The sequence below is a fragment of the Syngnathoides biaculeatus genome, chromosome 2 (genome assembly GCF_019802595.1).
Source record: "Syngnathoides biaculeatus isolate LvHL_M chromosome 2, ASM1980259v1, whole genome shotgun sequence".
Lineage (NCBI taxonomy): Eukaryota > Metazoa > Chordata > Actinopteri > Syngnathiformes > Syngnathidae > Syngnathoides > Syngnathoides biaculeatus.
The window spans coordinates 18,251,079-18,271,434 of record NC_084641.1 but is presented as its reverse complement, the minus strand read 5'-3'; the positions used below and the strand labels follow the sequence as shown (position 1 = coordinate 18,271,434).

General features: G+C 42.3%; 2 protein-coding genes across 2 annotated transcripts in view; both read right to left on the bottom strand.

Annotated features, from left to right (window-relative positions):
• Positions 1–273: 273 nt before the first annotated feature.
• Positions 274–8,867, bottom strand: cbln4 (cerebellin 4 precursor). Its single transcript, XM_061838890.1, has 5 exons — positions 8,773–8,867; positions 8,611–8,662; positions 7,034–7,390; positions 5,038–5,154; positions 274–2,496 (listed from the first exon to the last, which is right to left on the bottom strand). The coding sequence occupies exons 1-5, from the start codon at positions 8,838–8,840 to the stop codon at positions 2,299–2,301; spliced, it is 792 nt and encodes a 263-aa protein (XP_061694874.1). The 5' UTR covers positions 8,841–8,867; the 3' UTR covers positions 274–2,298.
• A 541-nt stretch (positions 8,868–9,408) lies between these two features.
• LOC133495285 (uncharacterized) overlaps positions 9,409–20,356 on the bottom strand; it is a 47,766-nt gene continuing 36,818 nt past the window's right edge. Inside the window, exons 16-17 of the mRNA XM_061809741.1 lie at positions 18,686–18,769; positions 9,409–10,544 (exon numbers count right to left, since the gene is read on the bottom strand). Coding sequence (XP_061665725.1) covers positions 10,443–10,544; positions 18,686–18,769 — 186 coding nt within the window. The 3' untranslated portion in view covers positions 9,409–10,442. The remainder of the gene's footprint in view (positions 10,545–18,685; positions 18,770–20,356) is intronic.

Genomic DNA, 20,356 nt, shown 5'->3' with positions numbered 1-20,356 from the left:
GCGCCGCGGTTCAGTCGCGTTCAGCCAAGTCGCTCGGTACGCAGCAAAGGTCGTCAAACCTTTGTTGATAATTTGGACTAAAATCGTCTGCTTTGATTGGCCTCAACTCAGCAAACTGTTGCCTTCGATGCTCATAATTAGGGCAAGGATACAATTTTAAATTATCAATCTTCGAACCTCTGAGGTTGAACGCCAATTTGCTCAGAATGCGAAAATATGTCATAAAAATAGTCCGTTTCCTTTGTCAAACTGTCACCACCATCACACCTTTATTGACTGTACATGCAATCTTTTAAAACAATCTCGACTGTCATGCAAGTGGAAAGAAATGCCGGCCACGATTAATGATAACACGTGAAAATAAATAAAACAAGTTTAATGATGAAGGGTGCTTTCCTGACCTGCCTCATGTCACTTTTTTTCACATTCTTAATTGTCATACAAGTGCAAAATGAAGTTATTAATACTGAAAGCTAAAAGAAACACAAGTGTCTTAACTTTGCGAACTAGTGGCATTGTGTATGGTGACAATCGAGCGTTACTGGTTTAACTGTGATTCCGGCTTGTGCCTGCTCCACTGAACTTCCCGTATACAGGGGCTCCTTGGTTCTTGACGGTCCTGAGTCCAACATACGACATTTCCAGCTTGCAAACAGTGCGCAGTTTCGTAGTTGCGCAGCGCCATAAGCAGATGCCGTCCGGCGTCAGTCACTCACATTTGAAAAATGTACAGGTGTGGTCAGTCATGCCCGCATATAAGGTTGCGGTTGTGATTAGGGATGGAATCGCAAAACCTTAAAATAACTTTACTGGATTAATATAACATAACTGTAAATTAAAAATAAAATAAAATAAAATTTAAACTCAGAAATGATCATTTCCAATTTCAAATGGAAATTAGTAGATACATAGAAAAGGGTACAAATTGTTCCTCAATAAAAATTCTTCATCTGACAAACTTGATCTGAAGAAAAGTTAAATGCACTGGCCTGTCAAGGAATAAACACGAACTGTCTATACCCGCAATGTTTTGAAAATGCTGAAAGTTTAGTTCAACATAATCAGCGTTAGTGGCAACAAGCTAGCCACACTAGCAAGCTAGTGGGGTTGGCTTGGGGCGGGTGCACGCGTCACTGCGACTGCCATAAATAGGAGGCCGGCTTGCTAGAAGGCGCCGTTATGTGCGTGCGCTCGACATATTGGCCACACCTGAATCAAGTGACGAGGTGGATGATAGTCTAACAATTTTTTGGGGGGACACGCCATCACACTGCCTCGCGATCAACGCATTGAGCGTCCCTGGTGTAACTGAATTTCCTTTGACATGATCATTATGTTGATGACTTTCGACGTAAATGCACTCACAATACGTGAAGCAGCTCGGAACATGCGCTTTTGGCATCACTTCCGTACATGCTCGGTACAGTTGACTTTGTTTCCGGGTGAATACTGATTGTTTAGGAGCAGGCTTGTTTTGTTACCAACATTTATGAATTAACACGTAAATTAATGTCAAGACTACACAAAATAAGCAACATCTTTCAGTATATTTTCTAATCGTAACAAATTTTACGCGTGTGATTTTTCATGCTCGACTGAGCATGATTTGCGAGCGCTCGTCAAAAGCGAGTGACTGCGGCGTGCCACCTATTATATTAATGACCACACCAGACAGACTAAGAAATGTCCAGCGCTTTTAACAACTCTAATCACTTTTTGCAAATCAGTTCCCACTGAAGGTGGCTGAAACTCACGAGATTCGAGCCGTATCTTGACTCCGATTCCGAAGTGCACCGCCTCAGGGGTCATTCCACTTGAGAGGTTCCAAAGTCTGTGATTTAATACAACATTTCTCGTCACCAGAGAAGGCCTTTTTTTTTTCATCGCTCCAGACACGCCGTGTCAAAGAACAGAGGACACAACAGACATTCATTTATATACTGTAGATAAAAAATGAAAGGCTCTTGCCAAGGTTGTCATAAAGTGAACATACAGTATGTGTTTTTTTTTTTTTTTTCTTCGTCGGGCTTGTTTGCAAGGTTTGTTACACTGAAAGCAAATACCATATCAAATGGGTTTGGCGACAAATGAAAAGTCAACAAAAAAGGCGGATACACCTAAATGCAACAGTTGTCATGACAACAAAGTGCTTCAGGATGTGGAAGGCTTCTTTCTGGGGGAAGCTTATTGATGAGACCACGCGAAACAGAGCATCATCAAAAACCTGTTTTGGGATGCTGCTTTGGCAGTCATGTTTTGTTTAATACGGCGATGACACATGACGAAGGGGCTTAATTTTCACAGCGGAAAGACGAGAAAGCCAGAAAATGTCGAGTACTGCCATCCTCCGACCAGGTTGCCCTTCTCCAGTTTCAGGTAGACTTTGTCCTCCTTTTCCAGATAGAGCAGAACTCCATTTGTGGCAGCCTCCCGGGTTACATCCTTGTCCCCCGCGAAGGCTGAGATGACCGGCCTCCCATTTAACATTAAGTTCACCTGTCGAGTTAGACAATGAAACAATTATTAAAAAAAAAAAAAAAACACCTGCAAACTTTGAGGGATCATTCTGCGTGTAATATGAAACATGCCGCTCGAATGGAGCTGCAAAAAGATGAATTGGGTTTGAAACTCCTCCTTCCTGCTCACTAAAATTGAAAGATGAAATGAATGGATGAAACCGCTCTATGGTCTTACAATATTTCTCTATTTTATATTTGTATTATTATTATAATTAGATATTATATTATATATATTACTGTATCTATATAATATATATATATAGTTATATATATTATTATTATATATTTATATACATATGTATAAATTATATTTATTTATTGTTATTTTGTTTATTATTTATTTTTTATATAGGATTATATATGTAATTATATATACTACATATAATTATTAGGTGTAATATTATTGATATTATATTATTATTTTTATTTTTTCTTTACTATTATAGTATCTCTTTGTTTTTACAGTGTCGTGAAAAAGTAGTCACCCCCTTCCTGGTTGCTGTTTTTTTGGGGTTTTTTTTGGCATCTCTATCTCACGCACAAAGGTTTCAAATCATCAAACCAATTTTAATAGTACTCAGAGGCAACCCAATGAAATACAAAATGCAGCTTTCAAATGACAATTCAATTCGTTAAGGCAGAAAAAAAATCCAAACCATTTTGATCCTCCAGGAAACAGTAAATGCCCCCTGAAGCAAATAACGGGTTGTGCCACCCTTGGCAGCAATAACTGAAATTGAGCATTTGCGATAATTGGTGATGAGTCTTTCTCGTTGCTCTGGAGGAATTTTGTCCCACTCTTCCTTGCAGAATTGTTTTAACTCCGCCTCATTGGAAGGTTTTTTTGTATAAACTGCCCGTTTGAAGTCCCAGCACAGCATCTCAATTGGGTTTAAATCTGGACTTTGACTTGGCCACTCCAAAACCAGATTATTTTTTTTAAGACAGTTATTGGTGGACTTGCTGGTGTGTTTCAGATTGTTGTCCTCCTAAGATTTTGCAGTACACAGCAGAATTGCTTGTTCCATAAATCACAGCAAGTTGTCCTGGTCCTGAGGTTAGCAAAGCACCCCCAGACCATCACCCTACCGCCACCATGCTTCACTGTTGGGATAATGTTCTTTTTATGAAATTCTGTACCATTTTTGCACCAGCTGTAACCGGCCTTACACTTTCCAAAAAGTTCAGTTTTTTTGTCGTCAGTCCAAAAAATATTGCTCTAAAAGTCTTGAGGGTCATCAAGATGTTTTTTGGCAACGAGCCTTTGTATTCATTGCTGACAGCAGGAGTTTTCACCTTGGAACCCTCCCATGGATGCTATTTTTAGCCAGTGTTTTTCTTATGTTATGAACCTTAACTGAGTCCAGCAAGGCCTGCAGGTCTTTAAATGTTGTTTGAGATTCTTTGGTGACCTCTTGGAAGAATCATTGTTGCACTCTTGGAATAATTTTGGGAAGGTTTGCCACTGTTCACATTTTTCTCCATTTGTGGATAATGGGTCTGACAGTAGTTCGTTGGAGGCCAAAATCCTGGAACTGGCTTTGTAATCTTTTCCCGACTAATGATTTCAACCACTTTCCTCATTTCTCCTTGAATTTCTTTGGATCGTAGCATGATGCATTGGATCTTGAGATTTTGTCGCCTACTTCACGCTCTCTGACAGATTCTATTTAAGTGATTTCTCAATTCACCAAGTATGGTAGTAATTGGGTTTGGGCGTGGCTTGCGAAATTGAACTCACCTTTCCCAAATTTGTGGTTAGTCACAATGACTTTGTGATTTAATAAGGGGGAGATTTATTTTTAAGGTTTGTAATTTTTCCCCTAATGGTAAAAACAGAAACCAGGAAGGGGCAAATACTTTTTTTTACCACATTGTATGAAAGCTGTTCTAATGAGTTTGTCAAGCAATGTACAGTACTGTATATAGTTTTCGTTCTTTGGATTCATCTATCAACATTCAACTTCCAGTTAGAGTGCTTGTACGGTTGTGTGCATGCAGTATTCCAGCGTATTCTGAGTAGGACCAGCTTTTACTGCAGTCTAAAATAGTTATATCAGGGGTGCCCAATGCTTCGATCACGATCGAACCAATCGATTGCCGACGCAGTTTTGGTCGATCACGTGAGCGCGTGACCCCCACCCCAAAAACAACATCAGTCAGCCTATCATCCATCTCTTTACTTAATTCAAGTGTGTCCAATACGTCGATCCTGCGCGCCGGTTGACTGACGGTCGGTATGACCAATCCTAACCTCTTCTGGTATGTGTTACTGCGTATGTGGACATAAAGTTGCATTCTATCAAGCTGGCTTCCTTTTTATCGTCTGTCTCTCGCTTTCTCCACAGCAGTCGCACACATGTGATGATGTTTGTTTTTCCTCTACACGCAGCTAATAATGGATAAGTGTGCAACGTCTTGAGTACCAAAAGCATCTGCATTGGTTTATTTGGATCATTCCATGTGAATCCAGTCAAAAAGTGTTTTAAAAATAAAAAAAATAAAAAAACAGACATACCTGTATGGTCTGACTCTGGTACACTTTAATGACATGGAAGTTAAAACTGTAGACTCCTTTTCTCGGGGACAAAAAGACGGACTCAAATGTGAAGAAATTTCCAATATTTACGAGAACCTAAAAGACAGACAGAAGACAACATAAACTCACAATCCAACGGTTTTCTGAATGATTGGATATTTGATAATCTGCTGACTTTTCCGCATCAAGATCCTACAGGCTTGAGGTGTCCCTCAGGATAAACTCATGAGATTTTTTTTTTAATCATAATTTGTCAGTCACGTGGCAATTTATTGACTGTAATTTGTATCAACAAGGGGCAGCGCGGTGACACCGCGGTTTCCACGTCTGCCTCATTGCTGAGAAATCCCCGTTTTTAATATTTCCTCAGCCTCGCCAGTGAAGAGTTTGAATTTTCACTCTGTGCTTGGCTCTCGTCCAGGCAACCTCATCCCACAACCCAAAAGCATGCATGTGAGGTCCACTCGAAATCGTCCAGAGGTTGTCATATGACTGTGAATGGTTCTTTGACTATTCATGCTCAGGCGACCAGTCCAGGGTGTATCTCGCCTCTCGCCTAATGTCAGCTACGGAAGGTTCCAACACACAACAAAGATAACAAAGTCATCAGTTTAAAATTCCACTAGTGTGCATGCTGTCGCTGAAAAACACGGCTGACTTTGTGTACTTGTTAGAGAACTGCTGTACCAAGGAAACTTGTTTTGGTGGCCAACTCTGAGTCATATTGTTAAATACTTAGAACCTTATTTTAAACATTATATGGATGGATATGTCTCAAAAGTTGTGCAAAACTTTGCTGTTGCATTGTGCGGGATGTCACAGGAGACTTCAGTTCAGTAAATATCTGTCACGAACCTCCGGTGCGGGGGTTGGACCTAAATGCAGGACTCCGGGATAAGGACATGATGTTAGGCGTAGTTTTATTCAAGCTGAGGTGGCACAGAAACACTGTGACAAGGATACCTCAACACTACACTATTTTCATTGGTGGAGATTCCTACTGTCAATGAATGCAACTCACAAACGCAGGGCACAACGCACAACAAACTGGAGAATCCCAGTGACCAAAACTCCAATTTATATAGACCATCTAATTACAGTCCCAATGTGAAATAGCTGTGAGCGGTGACAGTTGTCACTGGCCAGGGCAGAGGCCACGCCCCTCTTGGCCGTGGTCCAGCCTGGCTCATGACAGTTTCAAAGAATTAACTATGGGTTTTACTTTATCCTTGGATTTTCTTGTGATTGTTGCAACAGGAGTGAGGAGTGTGAAAAAAGAACACTCCAGATGGGAAAAATCCTTGGCAGGCTAATCTTCAAATCAGTCAGTCACAATACACGGCTGGTGCTTGTCGTCAGATTTAAGCTTGATTGTTTTCAATTCCTACCATTATTTTTTGACAATGACGAATGTTAAAATGCTGCTTTAAAACATTGCCTTTAATAAAGGACTAGACTAGTTGGACTTCCACTATTTTCATTTGGGGAAACCTGCAAAAATCAGGAACAACAACCTTTCCAGAACTGAAATGAGCAACAACAACAACAAAACGAGCTCATTAAATGACAACCCTTGGACCCAGCTGATCTAAAACGCAAATGATTTACAAGTGCTCTAGAAAATGGATGGATGGATGGATGGATGGATGGATGGATGGATGGATGGATGGATGGATGGATGGTGGATGGATGGATGGATGGATGGATGGATGGATGGATGTTGCCACCACCCCTGGCAACAAAGCAAGCATCCCGTAAAGATCTCATGCCTCCCAAAACTGTTTCTGTGATGTTGGTTGAGGTGCCATGAGGGTGTGCGGTGGATCTGCAGGTGTTCTGCAGGATGGATCCGACAACCCCCCCCCCCCAACCCCGCCCCCAATCCCACACACATACTGGTTACGTGACTTTGGCGCGACAAGTCAGAAACACGGCAACAGTTGCTGTGACACCCAAACACACGGAGGTCGAGGACCTGGTCGAAGTAGATGATCCTGGTCTTGTTGCTCATCTCGGAGGGTTCGTGGTTGTTGCTCCGCACCGCCGAGAAAGCCACCTTGGAGTTGGCGGCGCGCACCGAGATGCCGAGCGGCGAGTTAGACGCCCGCCAGTCGGCGGCCGGGTTGGAGTCGCAGACCACCAGACACTTGCCCTCCAGCACGATGGGCTCCGTGTCGTTCTGGGCTCGCAGGGCGGCAGCCAGAGCCCACAGCACGCTCCAGCCCAACAGCCGCATGTCGGCGACTTGTGCGCTAGCGGGTCCGCACGTGCGCCGCGTCCACGGGAGACACCCGCACCGGGCACGCCATTCCCGCAGATGAAATTCCCACGCCTGTCCCCAATCAAATGAGACAAGTCAAACTTGCGTCAATGCGTCTGTTGCGGTCGACGTGCCTCCTCCCGCTCCCACTATCGCTGCCGCTGCCAGCCTCTTTGCGTCCTCGCTATACGAAGAGATTTGCTCGGCGGTGCTGCGCGATTGCGCGCCCGAACGCAGCCTCCCAATTCTGCGCGCACGGGCGCGCGCGCACTGGACACGAATGAGTGAACGAATGAATGTTTGTGTGCGTCACACGCAGCGTGCATTTGACACAAGCGGGCTCTTGAATGAGCCTTTTTCTTATCAAATATGAAAATGGAAGGTGAGAAAAATGCTCATTAAAATATTAAACAAAATTCCTTGAATAGTCTCACTGTGGTTCACGGGTTTATAGCCTATAGTATAACACGTTAATTTAAAGTTCCCTATATTCGGAGGACTTAATTTCAATTCAATTTTCAAAAGTTGAATCTTGAACGACATGCCAAAATGTGGTCGATGATGGAATCTGGGAGACTAAAGTGCTTATTTTGCTGATGTCAAGTGAGCGAGTCAACTTCAGGATCAGAAGATCTTGCATGCTTGAAGCCTGCAATTGCGAACAATTATCACGAAAAAGAGTAGAATGGAGAAGTCGATAGATGATAAACTTGTAATTCCAGACAACAATTTCCTAAATGCTGACATGCATGCTGGGAAGTCCAGTCTCAACTCATTCTAATATTTAATCGCCCTCTTGTTTCGTCACAGCGGCTGAGCCACCCCCAAATGATTTGCCAATGTATGTTTGTGGTGACGTTTTACTGTCGTCGCCCACCTAAAATTCACCATTAAAATCAAATTAGATTTCCCAAAAGCTTTATTCCCCCTCCATGCTAGCAAGAGCCATCTTTAGTTTTGCAAAAATCGAATTTATCTATACCAACACATCATCCTTGTTTTATGCGGAGTTGACTTACAAACCTTAATTCCATTGAAGTTGTGACATTGTTTAAAACATAAATAAATACAATACAATGGTTTACAAATCGTTTTGAAACCTATACTTCATTAAATACACTACAAAGACCAAGTTATTGAATCCTCAAACACGCATTTGAAACATTCAACACGTGAACATGTAAGACCGACATTTCCGGACATACCATTGCAAGGAATTTAGGGATTGTATTGTTTGCAGTCCCTAATGTTATTGAAATAATCATACAAGGGCAAGAAATCTCTGTACTTACTGTAAGCGGCACACCAACGTTGAATGCCCGTGACCTTCGATCCCTCAGGCAGCTCCATATAAAAAACAGTGTGTCAAGGATGTTGGACCGGAACATTTCACAAAACCATTGTTAGTTAATACAATTTGTTGCTACATTCCAATATCTAAGTTAAAACTCTACCTTGGAAAGTGAGTGTCTAAAAAACACCCAGAAACACCGCCGGTTGGCTTTTCTGGCCTCGCGCTCATCTGAAATGGACTCAGGCAAAGTGGGGAAAAAAATTTGTTACGTTCTGACGAGTCCACATTGCAGAAACGGAAATGACGTCTCCTCTGGGCCAAAGAGGGGAAAAAGAGGAAAAGGACCATCTGGATTGTTATCAGGGCAAAGTTTAAAAGCCAGCATCACTGATAGTATGGAGACCTGGAGCTGACCATTGGAAGGGTAACATGATTCATCTTTGAAGGCACCATTCATGCTGAATGCATCCATGTTTTGGACAGACATGCTGCCATCCAAGCTATGTGTTTTTCTGGGACTTCCCTACTTATCTCAGCCCGACAATGCCAAGCCACAATTCCCCACAAATGACAACTGTATGGACTTGTAGTAAAAGAGTACGAGTTGTATATTGGCAGGGAAAAAAAGAACAAATTGGATCATTTTCAAAATTAAATAGCTTGTCTTTGTAATGTATTCATTTCAACGCCGGTTGAAAAGGATTTGCAGATCATTGTATTCTGGGTTTGTTTACATTTTACTCAACATCCAAACTTCATTGGAATTGTGATTTGTACATTAACAAGAATACAGCACTCGGTTGGATTCACTCTATTTTTTTGAACACCCACTCATCTTGTGTCTATTGGGAACATAGAGCAGAACCGTAGTACACAATTGTTGAAAGGGCAGGACGGTTGGGGAAAACAATAAGACAAAGTCAAATGCATAAGGTACAAATAACCCCCCAAAATATTTTATTTTATAAATATTTTATTCATACTTTTTTTTTTTGTTTTTCATAGACAACACAAAGCCCTCTATGGGATTTGGTAGGGCGCTGCCCCACTTTCCCAAAGTGCAAAGTGGCCACCAAACAGTGTACTCGCCCCAAATTTTAAACATTTGTATTTGCATGAAAATTAAATGATTCCTTCTTTGAAACAAATCCCCTTAGCAGCGCGCAAAAGTATTGGGCCAACACTAGCTGTGCTGTTATAGTTTAGTTTTCAGTCGTGTTAACATAGTTACTGATACACGGACAATTGGGAAGATTACAAGTAAAATATTTAAATTCGCAGTCAAGAAACAAGCCACTACATTTCGGTGAGGATCTGGACAAAGGTCCAAATACAGGAATGGACTTTTTCACCATTTGAGTCACTATGGCGTCACTCCAGAGTCACAAATGCACAACCCGTCTGTTCGTCATCATCCAAAAACCATGAAGAGGTCTGCTAACTACAAAAATAAATGGACAAACGAAGACAAATATGACACTCCATCAAAAAAAAGAAGACAATGTCCAGAGAAAAGGGAGACGCATTCAATTTTACTGTGAAGAGAAATACCTCCCAGGTACAAGCATCAAGCCCCCTCCGTATTTGTATTGTTGTAATGTTAATTAAAATATTGTGTGTACAGCTCATCAAGGTTTTATGATTAGACCCTGAAACAGATTATTTCTATTTCCTTTGAGAAGTTTTTTTGTTTGTTTGTTTGTTTGTTTGAGGTTCCACTGTTTGTTTTGCATCTAGGTAATCTAACCTAGTTGACTAAAAAGAGAGAATAGAAAGCAAAGGGTTTATATTGTCGTCGTGTCAGTAATGAATTGAAATGTCCACTGGCCTCTACATGACATCGGCATGGGCCCTCTTGAAGTCGTGGATGAACTGACAGATGAAGCCAAAGAACTCCTGAGAGTCCTGGTCGGCCGCCTCTCCAAACTTCACCTTGCAGGGAGGAAAAAAAGACACACATGGTAACTCCCTTGCAAGGACAAAGGCCCACACTCTCAGCCAGAACAATTACTTTACAATTAGTGAGTGCAGTTTAGCTTAATTAGGACGGCAGAACCCGAGTGCCGCATGTTTGTTCGTAACACGGGTTGTTTAAATTAATGACCTCATAAAGTGCCACAGCATGCCACCTGCTCCTCTGCTGTACTTTAGCACTGACCTGGACATGGGTACCTTACTTAATACTCAACTGGATGGTTAGGGGTCACCAAAACAGATTTCCAAACTTTTTAAAGGTTGATGGGGGTTAAGTGGCTTAATCCACGTGCCACATGCTGGCGCGAGTGCCACTGTCAGCCTCTGATTTATTTTTTTTTTTAACTACTGGAACAAATGTGAAATAACATGACACATTTTATTTCTGTTCTCTCCCTCAGATATCACAAAATTGACATAGTAAACGTAATTTTATTTATATGTAGTGTATCTCTCTGGCTCTCTCTCTTTATATATATATACACACACACAGTATATAGCCATCCATTTTCTTTGCTGCTTATTCTCACGAGGATCGCAGGGAGTTCCGCAGCCTATCCCAGCTGTCAACGGGCACGAGGCGGAGTACACCCTGAACTGGTCGCCAGCCAATTGCAGGGCACATAGAGACAGACACCTACGGGAAATTTAGGGTCTCAAATGAATGCATGTTTTTGGGATGTGGGAGGAAACCGGAGTGCCCGGAGAAAAACCCACACAGGCACGGGGAGAACATGCAAACTCCACACAGGTGGGGCCGGGATCAAACCCGGGACCTCAGAACTGTGAAGCCAAAGCTTTACCAGATGATCCACCGTGCCGCCTATATATATATAGTATACAGCAGAATGAAGAAATGGTCTTCCCTGACTTATTGGAAAAACTACAGAAGAACTTTTTTTTTTTTTTGAAACACCAAAAGAGAAGTTTCGGAGACATTGGAGGAATCTGCAGAGAAGCAGCAGTCCGAAGCCAACTGACCTTGACCCAGCATGCAAAGCGAAAGAACGCCTTATAACAGCAAGACCGAGTTGTGCTGGAAGTCTCTCTGGGCCCGAATTTATCTCAGCCAGACTGACACAATGTGTGTGCTGTCTTGTAATGAGTCCACATTTTCAATTGTTTTTGGAACCTGTGTATCGTCCGGGCTTAAGAGGTTCAGTCCAGACTGTTATCAACGCAAAGTTCAAAGGCCAACATCTGTGACGGAATGTGACGGATGTCGTTCCTGTTGCTTCCTTTCATGCAGATGTTGCCAGTTCGATTCCCAGGGAGTTGGCCAACGGCATTCCAGTGCATACAGGCAAGTAAAATCTCGTTATAAAATTGTGGCTTGGTAGTTAAAGAATGCATTGAAAAAGTGTGGAACGATTCAGAAGCACAAAATGCAACACCAGCGACTTGAGAAAATAAAGTCAGATGCAAAGCAAGAATAGAGAAATAATTCAATAACTGAAAAATCCTCAATTCCTAGACATGGCAAGTGTGGCGGTCAAGTGAGGAGCGTGTCTGCCTCTCTGTCAACCTGGGGCTGACCTTCCTGCATAGAGTTTGCACGTTTTCCCAAGCTCGTGTGGGTTTTCTCCAGGGACTCTCACGTCCTCCCACATACGAAAAACGTCCACGTTACGTCCACTGATGACATCTTTTTGTTTACATGTGAATGTGAACAGTTGTTTGCCTATGAATCCAAATTTATTGGCAACCTGATATAAAATGGATCAGTTTGAAAACGGAATGATTGTATTGGTTATGTATGCTATTGACTTTTAATTGTTTTACAGACATCAACTTCATCGGAAAACAATCACCTCTAACCAGGGGTGTCAAACTCATTTTCTTTCATGGGACACATTTACTCAAGTTAGATCTCGAGCAGGCTTAAAAATCCATAAATAACAGTTTTTCAAATTTTTGCCCATTGTTTTGTTGCAAATAGTTACAAATACTTTCGTATAATATTTACATTTATTCATTATTAGCTTGTTGCAGATTCTATTTGGAAATCATGTGGGAAGTTTACATTTTTTTTAACCAAAAATGTTTTGAAGCAGTGAGTATGGACCAAACAGTTATGCATCCTTTGGAAATGTAAATGTAAAAATGCAAGTTGTGGCACTGCATGGGGAAAAAAAGCAACAACATTTCAACAAACCAACCTCATTAGAAGTGAAGCTTTTAACTGAAACTTTATAATAGTCAGTTTAAAAACATTTCTATAGGATGTATTTATTTTCGCAGTGTGAAATTGTATACAGTATTTCATTTTGTATGAATTTGCTCCTGAAACTTGGCATTGTTTGGCTTTCACAAGTATATCAATGCCATTTCAGTGTTTTTCAGAGCTCATGCCCGTGGACAAAGTTAGCAACAGGTTATTTTTGTTAAAAAAAAATAGCAGTGATTGTGTTTTGCATCCCCACAAGTCGGCTCAGACCCCCTGACAGACAGGTGTGACGGTCTGAGCGCTCCCAGTGCTGAAAGGTCTCCTTCAGGTTAATGCGCATGCACGTAGAATTTTTGTAATTTTTCAAGGCGGCACGGTGCCTCAGCTGGTAAAGTGTGGCCTCACAGTTCTGAGGTCCCGGTTTCAATCCCTGCACCGCCTGTGTGGAGTTTGCATGTTCACGGCGTGCTTGCGTGGGTTTTCTCCGGGCACTCTGGTTTCCTCCCACATCCCAAAAACATGCAAGATTAATGGGACACTTTAAATTGACCTTAGGTGTGATTGTGAGTGCGGCTGTTTGTCTCGATGTGCCCTGTGATTGGCTGGCAACCAGTTCAGGGTGTACCCCACCTCCTGCCGTACCCGAACAATCCTCTGTCGATTCTTGTTCAATGCTGGAACGTGCTATCCAGGTGATAAATAACAAACAATACGTTCGCATTTGTTTCTGTATTCTTTTATTTGCTGTGTTCGGCTTTGTGAGACGTCCATAGCGAAATGCACGCAGAGCGAAAATGAACATGCGGAAGCGAAGCGAAAATGAACACCCGGAAGAAGCATGGATGGGGAAGGTTCAGATTGGCACGGATGTAGAAAAAGTCCAAATATTCAAAAAATTCTGCGCGCATGTGCATTAATCCCAAGGGGACTATTCAGCATGGGGAAGTGTTCATTTTTTTCTTTTAGTATTGTTTTATATGAGTTTGTTTCACACAGATGCAAATACAAGCTCCTCCTTTACTCCGCCGAGTGAAACGGTGAACTTTTCCCAAGAGTGGGAGCGGTTGAGGGGCTCACGGCAGCACCCACTCTGTGTAGCTCATTAACTGCAGCGTGATACGCACTTTCATTTCCTCACAACATCTCAAAAAGTCGCTGGGTTTGGATTTCACTTTTTTTTGATTCGCTAAGAGGAGTTGGAAATTCGCCAGACTTAGTGAGAAAGTTGTCAAATTGGCAAGAGCCTTCCAGAGCTGAAAAAAATGACCTGATTTTTCATGATTTGAAAACTCATTTTACAGATGGGACATAACTTTTTTTTTGTAATCATTCAAATCTAGCAGGGTTGTAAACAACACTCTTCTCGGTGATGTGCCAAATTTACAAGATATTTATTTTAACTTTACAGAAAAGTTGGCCGATGCTGACGTACAGTGTTGTATGTCTACATGTGTATGCTTGCGTACAGTACAAGTCTGCTTTCATGTGTCAATACAGCGACATGATTTCATTCTTCTTCTTCTTTTCCTTTCGGCTTTTCCCGTGAGGGGTCGCCACAGGGTGTCATCTTTTTCCATCTAAGCCTATCTCATGCATCTTCCTCTCTAACCCCAACTGTCCTCATGTCTTCCCTCAGAACATCCATCAATCTTTTCTTTGGTCTTCCTCTCGCTCTTTTGCCAGGCAGCTCCGTCATAAGCTCACTTCTACCAACATATTCACTCTCTCTCCCCTGAACATGTCCAAACCATCGAAGTCTGGTCCCTCGAATCTTGCCTCCAAAACATCCAACTTTGGCTGTTCCTCTAATGACCTCATTTCTAATCCTATCGAACCTGCTCACTCCGAGCGAGAACCTCAACATCTTCATTCCTGCCACCTCCAGTTCTGCTTCCTGTTGTTTCTTCAGTGCCACCGTCTCTCATCTGTACATCATGGACGGCCTCACCACTGTTTAATAAACTTTGCCCTTCATCCTCGCGGAGACTCTTCTGTCACATAGAACACCAGATACCTTCCGCCAACTGTCCAACCTCGCTTGGACCCGTTTCTTCACTTCCTTACCACACTCTCCATTGCTCTGTATTGTTGACCCCAAGTATTTGAAGTCGTCCACCCTCGCTATCTCTTTTCCCTGTAGCCTCACTCTTCCCCCTCTACTTTTCTCATTCATGCACATATATTCTGTTTTACTTCAGGTAATCTTCATTGCTCTCCTTTCCAGTGCGTACCTCCATCTCTCTAATTGTTCCTCCGCCTGCTCCCTGCTTTCACAGCAGATGACAATATCATCTGTGAACATCATGGTCCAAGGGGATTCCAATCTAACCTCATCTGTCAGCCTATCCATTACTACTGCAAACATAAAGGGGCTCACAGCGGATCCCTGATGCAGTCCCACCTCCACCTTAAATTCTTCCGTCACACCTACGGCACATCTCACCGCTGCTCTGCTGCCCTCATACATGTCCTGTACTGTTCTAACATATTTCTCCATCACAGCGGACTTGCGCATGCAGTACCACAGGTCCTCTCTTGGTACTCTGTCATAGGCTTTCTTATCTAGATCCACAAAGACACAATGTAGCTCCTTCTGACCTTCTCTGTACTTTTCCACGAGCATCCTCAAGGCAAATAATGCATCTGTGGTACTCTTTCTTGGCACGAAACCATACTGTTGCTTGCAGATACTTACTTCTGTCCTGTGTCTAGCCTCCACTCCTCTTTCCCATAACATGATTTCATATACTGTTCAATATGGTAAATGGTAAATTGACTGCACTAATATAGCGCTTTAGCTATAGGATTAATAGTTTGTGCAATGATAATCCCTGCAATGATATACTGTACTGTTTGTGAAGATGTAAGAATACTTCTATCAAACAGAAAAGCCTGTTTACAGCGGGTCACGTTCCAAAGTGACTCTCCACAATCCCACTCCGTTTACCCATTTCAACGTATTACAAGCGGCCACAATCTTTTATAGATTGAACATCTTGACAAGTCAAGGTCATTATCACATTAACATTATCTGCCCTTGCGACAGCATGAGACTAAATATTATTAAGTAAAGATATTCTTTTTCTCACAATGGCCCTGCAGTGGATTTGTATTACATCACATAAAACAACACTGGACTGCATTACATTAAACTATACACCAGTAGATGAATAGAAACACACACAAACGTTTGGTATACTATGTCTATATCTCACTGAAGCCCCAGGTACGAAATGCATTGCAACTGGTTTTCAGTAGCTTTGTCCATCCGTCCATTTTCTTAGCCGCCTATCCTCACAAGGGTAACGGGAGTGCTGGAGCTTATCCCAGCTGTCAATGAGCAGGAGGCAGGGTACACCCTGAACTGGTTGGCAGCCAATCGCAGGACACATCGAGACAAACAGACGCACTCAGAATCACACTTAAGGGCAATTTAGAGTGTCCAATTAATGTTGCATGTTTTTGGGATGTGCGAGGACACTGGAGTTCCCAGAGAAAACCCATGCAAGCATGGGGAGAACATCCCAACTTTACACAGGTGGGGCCGGGATTGGACCCTGGACCTCAGAACTGTGAGGCCAACGCTCTACAGCTGTGCCACGATACCGTCCTAGTAACATTGTAATATTGTTAAAAGTCATGAAAGTAGTTTGATCAGATAAGATGAAAATGTAAAACCAATAAAACAACCCCAAGTTTAATAGCAAACGAACGAGGACTCGTCGTTTCTCTTTCGTTTTCACCACAGCACCATTTGATGGATCACGCGGGACAAGACCCTTCTTGCTCTAGAGGCTAAGTTTCTTGGCAGCGGCACAAGGATATGACTAAATAATAAATACAATCACTAAGATTCTTGACATAAGGAGGAGGATTTTAACATGAGGAGACAAAACATCACAGGCTGCACTCGTTCCGGTCTCTCGTCGCTCACTCGAGCATGAGCTGTGGCGAAACCGAGCAATCTAATTTTGGCTTCCTATAACCCAATTGTCTGCTCTCCTAGCGCTCATTGTATCATCGCGTCACACTGAGAGCCAGTGGTGAGCACATGTGGGCTTTCAATAGAGATGCTTAGAGGCCATGCGAGGGATTTTTCTTAAAGACCGGCTTTGATCATTGGGGGAAAAAAACACACACACACACACACAAAAGCATTAGAATATGAACTTGAGGTGCTCGGACAATGATAGATAGCAAAGAAATGTTCTTTATTACTTCCACCAACCAATGTTGATCCCATACTCTTTACTCAAATGCCTGAATTACACTACAAGACAAATTTGTTCTTTCACAATTGTACGGTGTCAGATTACTGGCCTAAAATCTTGTCGTATCTCGGAAACATAACGGCAACATTACATGACGGAGTTCGATACCACCATATCCCGTATTTTGCGCTTACTGGGCGTTATCTTGTCAAGTCAAACACTGTCGGAGAGGCAGAACCAGAGAACATGTCATTGGTCAACAAGACCGGATACACTCATTACCATGGCGACAACAACAACAACAATGGACCGCGCCAATGTATTATCCATCCATCCGTTTTCTGAGCCGCTTTTCCTCACACAGGTCAGGGGAGCCGTAGAGCCTATCTCAGCGACCTTTGGACAGGAGGCAACGGGCAAACTCCACAGAGCTGGGCCCAGGATTCGAACCCTGTCCTCGAAACTATGAGGCCAACGCTCTAACCACTTGCATCAACGTTTCCACTCCAATGTATCGTGTCAGAGGAAAAAATAAGAAAATGAGGAAAAATGAGTGGCGGTCATCACCGGTGCTCGGGAGAGGACGTTCATCCATGGATTGCTTGATCTATATTTACGTAGTTTTCTCAAATTACAATACTGCTCGAAAGCAGGCAGCAAGACTTTCGGTAGCCTAGCAAGCTGGTGCTAGCTCGAACCGAGGTAAGTAAACATGCCGGCGTTCTGTTTATTCAAGCTCTGTAGCTTCTGTAAACATTTTTTGTGTGCATCAAATGTTGGGCGACGCACAGGTCACAATAGGCAATCCTATTGGTCGACGTCATGGTGCACTGTCGGAGAGTTGTCATTGATAGGTTACACTCCACGGAAGATATCCCCCAAAAATATACATATGACTTTTCATTTTTGTGTTGTAGGGCAATCATAGGACCAAATCGTTGCTCGTGGATTATGTCACACAAAAAGGAAATGTTCTCGTTCCCGACAAAATTTATCGGGCCAGATCTTGGAAATCAACAACATCGGGCCCAATATCTGGGGTATAATTTTGTAATCTGATGTTGTCATAAGGCCGTGTTTCCCCAGTCTTTATTGGAACAAGGTCAATATTTTACATGACAAGAAAACTTACGGCACAACCGAAGTAGCAAAAATTGGCTTCACAGGCCATTTATGTACCTTGTGGGGGAGGGAAGTCTCGCTCGATAGTATATGCCGGGGCTGTTATTTAGCCCTGCCCACAAAAATCTAGAAAACTCCAAAGTGAATAAGATTCATATGTATTCTATGTACAGTATTCGGCAATTATCTTCAAACATTCATCCATTTATTTTCTGTAGCGCTTATCCTTACGAGGGTCATTGGCATACTGGAGCCTATCCCAGCAATCTTTGGGCGAGAGGCAGTGTACACCCTTAACTGGTCGCCAGCCAATCGTAAGGCACAAATGAACAAACGACCACGCACACTCACATTCACACCTACGAGAAAGTTAGTCTTCACTTAGCCTGTCACACATGTTTTTGGTACTGGAGTACCCGGAGAAAACCCAGACAGGTACAAACAGAACGTGCAAACTCCACACAGTCGGGGCCGGGATTTGAAAGCCAGTCCTCAAAACTGTGACAAGTGCTCCACTCTGCCGCCATCTTCAAACATATTTCTTGTATTAAGAGCAAAACACAAATTACTGCTTCGAGCCCATTTAAGTCAGGACTTACCAAGATGCCAGAGTATTGCTTTTTCATCTCCTCACAAGACTTCATCAAGTCCAAAAGATCTGCGTTGTATTTCTCTACTGCCACCTGGAGAATAAAAAGAGATTGTAGTGCAGATACGTGAATTTTCATTCAGCCAGTCTGTGCTCATCACTAATTATTCTTTCAGAATACAGAATTTAGTATGCCGTGTTCATACTGCTCAGCAAATTAACTTCACAGGCAAACAAACCTTCCTTGTTATAGTTGGTGTCCTATCTACGAGGTACATAGTGACATCACAACCTTCTGCACTTTTTTGCCACATGCCTACTCACCACCAGACAACAGCGCTTCCAATCTACTATCCGCAGTGCCATGAAAAACTGTTGGTCTCTTCTCAAATTCTTATATTTTTGCATCGTACAAATATGAATATCAGATAAAGATAACTCAAGTAAACATTAAATTCAGTTTTTTTTAATGAGGATTTTATGTATTAGAGAAAAAAATATTCAAAGCTACTTGACCCTGTGTGAAAAACCAATGGCCTCACTTGATCATCAATTAACTGTCGCTACTTGGATTTTTTTGTAAGCTGAGTTCATTTTCACTGACCACACCCAAGCCTGTACAATCAGAAATCCCCCAAAACCTGAAAAAATTAAGCTCAAAGATTCTTTTTAACTGCACCAAAATGCCATAGTCTGAACAAATTCAAGAACACATGAAAAATACATTAATTGACCTTCATCAGTCTGGACAGAATTACGAAGCACTTTCTAAAGCTTTAGGATTCCAGCAAACCGCAGTGAGACCCATCATCATGGAGAAAGCATGGAAGAGAGGTGAACCTTCCTACAAATGCCCAGCTGACAAAACAAAATCATAAGAACACAGTGACAAGTCATCCAGGAGGTCACAAAAGAACCCAGCACAACATCTGAAGAACTGCTGGCATCCCTTGGCTCAGTTAAGGTTAGTATTCACTTTTCAAAAAAGAGCATCCCTGGTAGATTTCCAAACCAGAAAACACTGCTGGTCAAAAAGAACATAAATTATATATATATATATATATATATATTTTTTTTTTTTTTGATAATTGATTAATCATTTGTTGACATTTTCTGTCAATTTTTCAATATTCTTATTCCAGCATTTTAACTGTAATTTTTCTCTTCCTTCAGACCAGTCTGAATAGATTAGTGTTAAATCATCCATCCATCCATCCATTTTCTTAGTCGCTTATCCTCACAAGTGTCGCGGGGAGTGCTGGAGCCTATCCCGGCTGTCAACAGGCAAGAGGCAGGATACAGGGCAGGGAACTGGCTGCCAGCCAATTGCAGGACACATGGAGACAAACAGCCGCATTCACAATCACACCTAGGGGCAATTTAGAGTGTCCAATTAATATTGCATCTTTTTGGGATGTGGGAGGAAACTGCAGTGCTTGGAAGAAACCCACGCAGGTACGGGGAGAACATGCAAACTCCACACAGGCGGGTCCAGGATTGAACCCGGGACCTCAGAACTGTGATGGCAACGCTTTCCAGCTGAGCCACCGTGCCTGTGTTAAATCAAAGCAAGATATTTGCAAATCTGGGTTTTGCCTTTGGAAAACAATGATTAACACGTTTCCAAAAGAATGATCAGTTCTAAAAATATTCAATTGAGATAGCTTTAACCTGTATGATA

What these genes read in the sequence shown, in the direction of transcription:
- cbln4 (XM_061838890.1), bottom strand. Translation starts at nt 8,840, where the DNA reads ATGAGCGCGAGGCCAGAAAAGCCAACCGGCGGTGTTTCTGGGTGTTTT. An exon ending in GGATCATCTACTTCGACCAG is followed by an intron (nt 5,155 to 7,033) that starts GTCCTCGACCTC and finishes TCTGTCTTTTAG; the next exon opens with GTTCTCGTAAATATTGGAAA. An exon ending in ACCAGAGTCAGACCATACAG is followed by an intron (nt 2,497 to 5,037) that starts GTATGTCTGTTT and finishes CTAACTCGACAG; the next exon opens with GTGAACTTAATGTTAAATGG.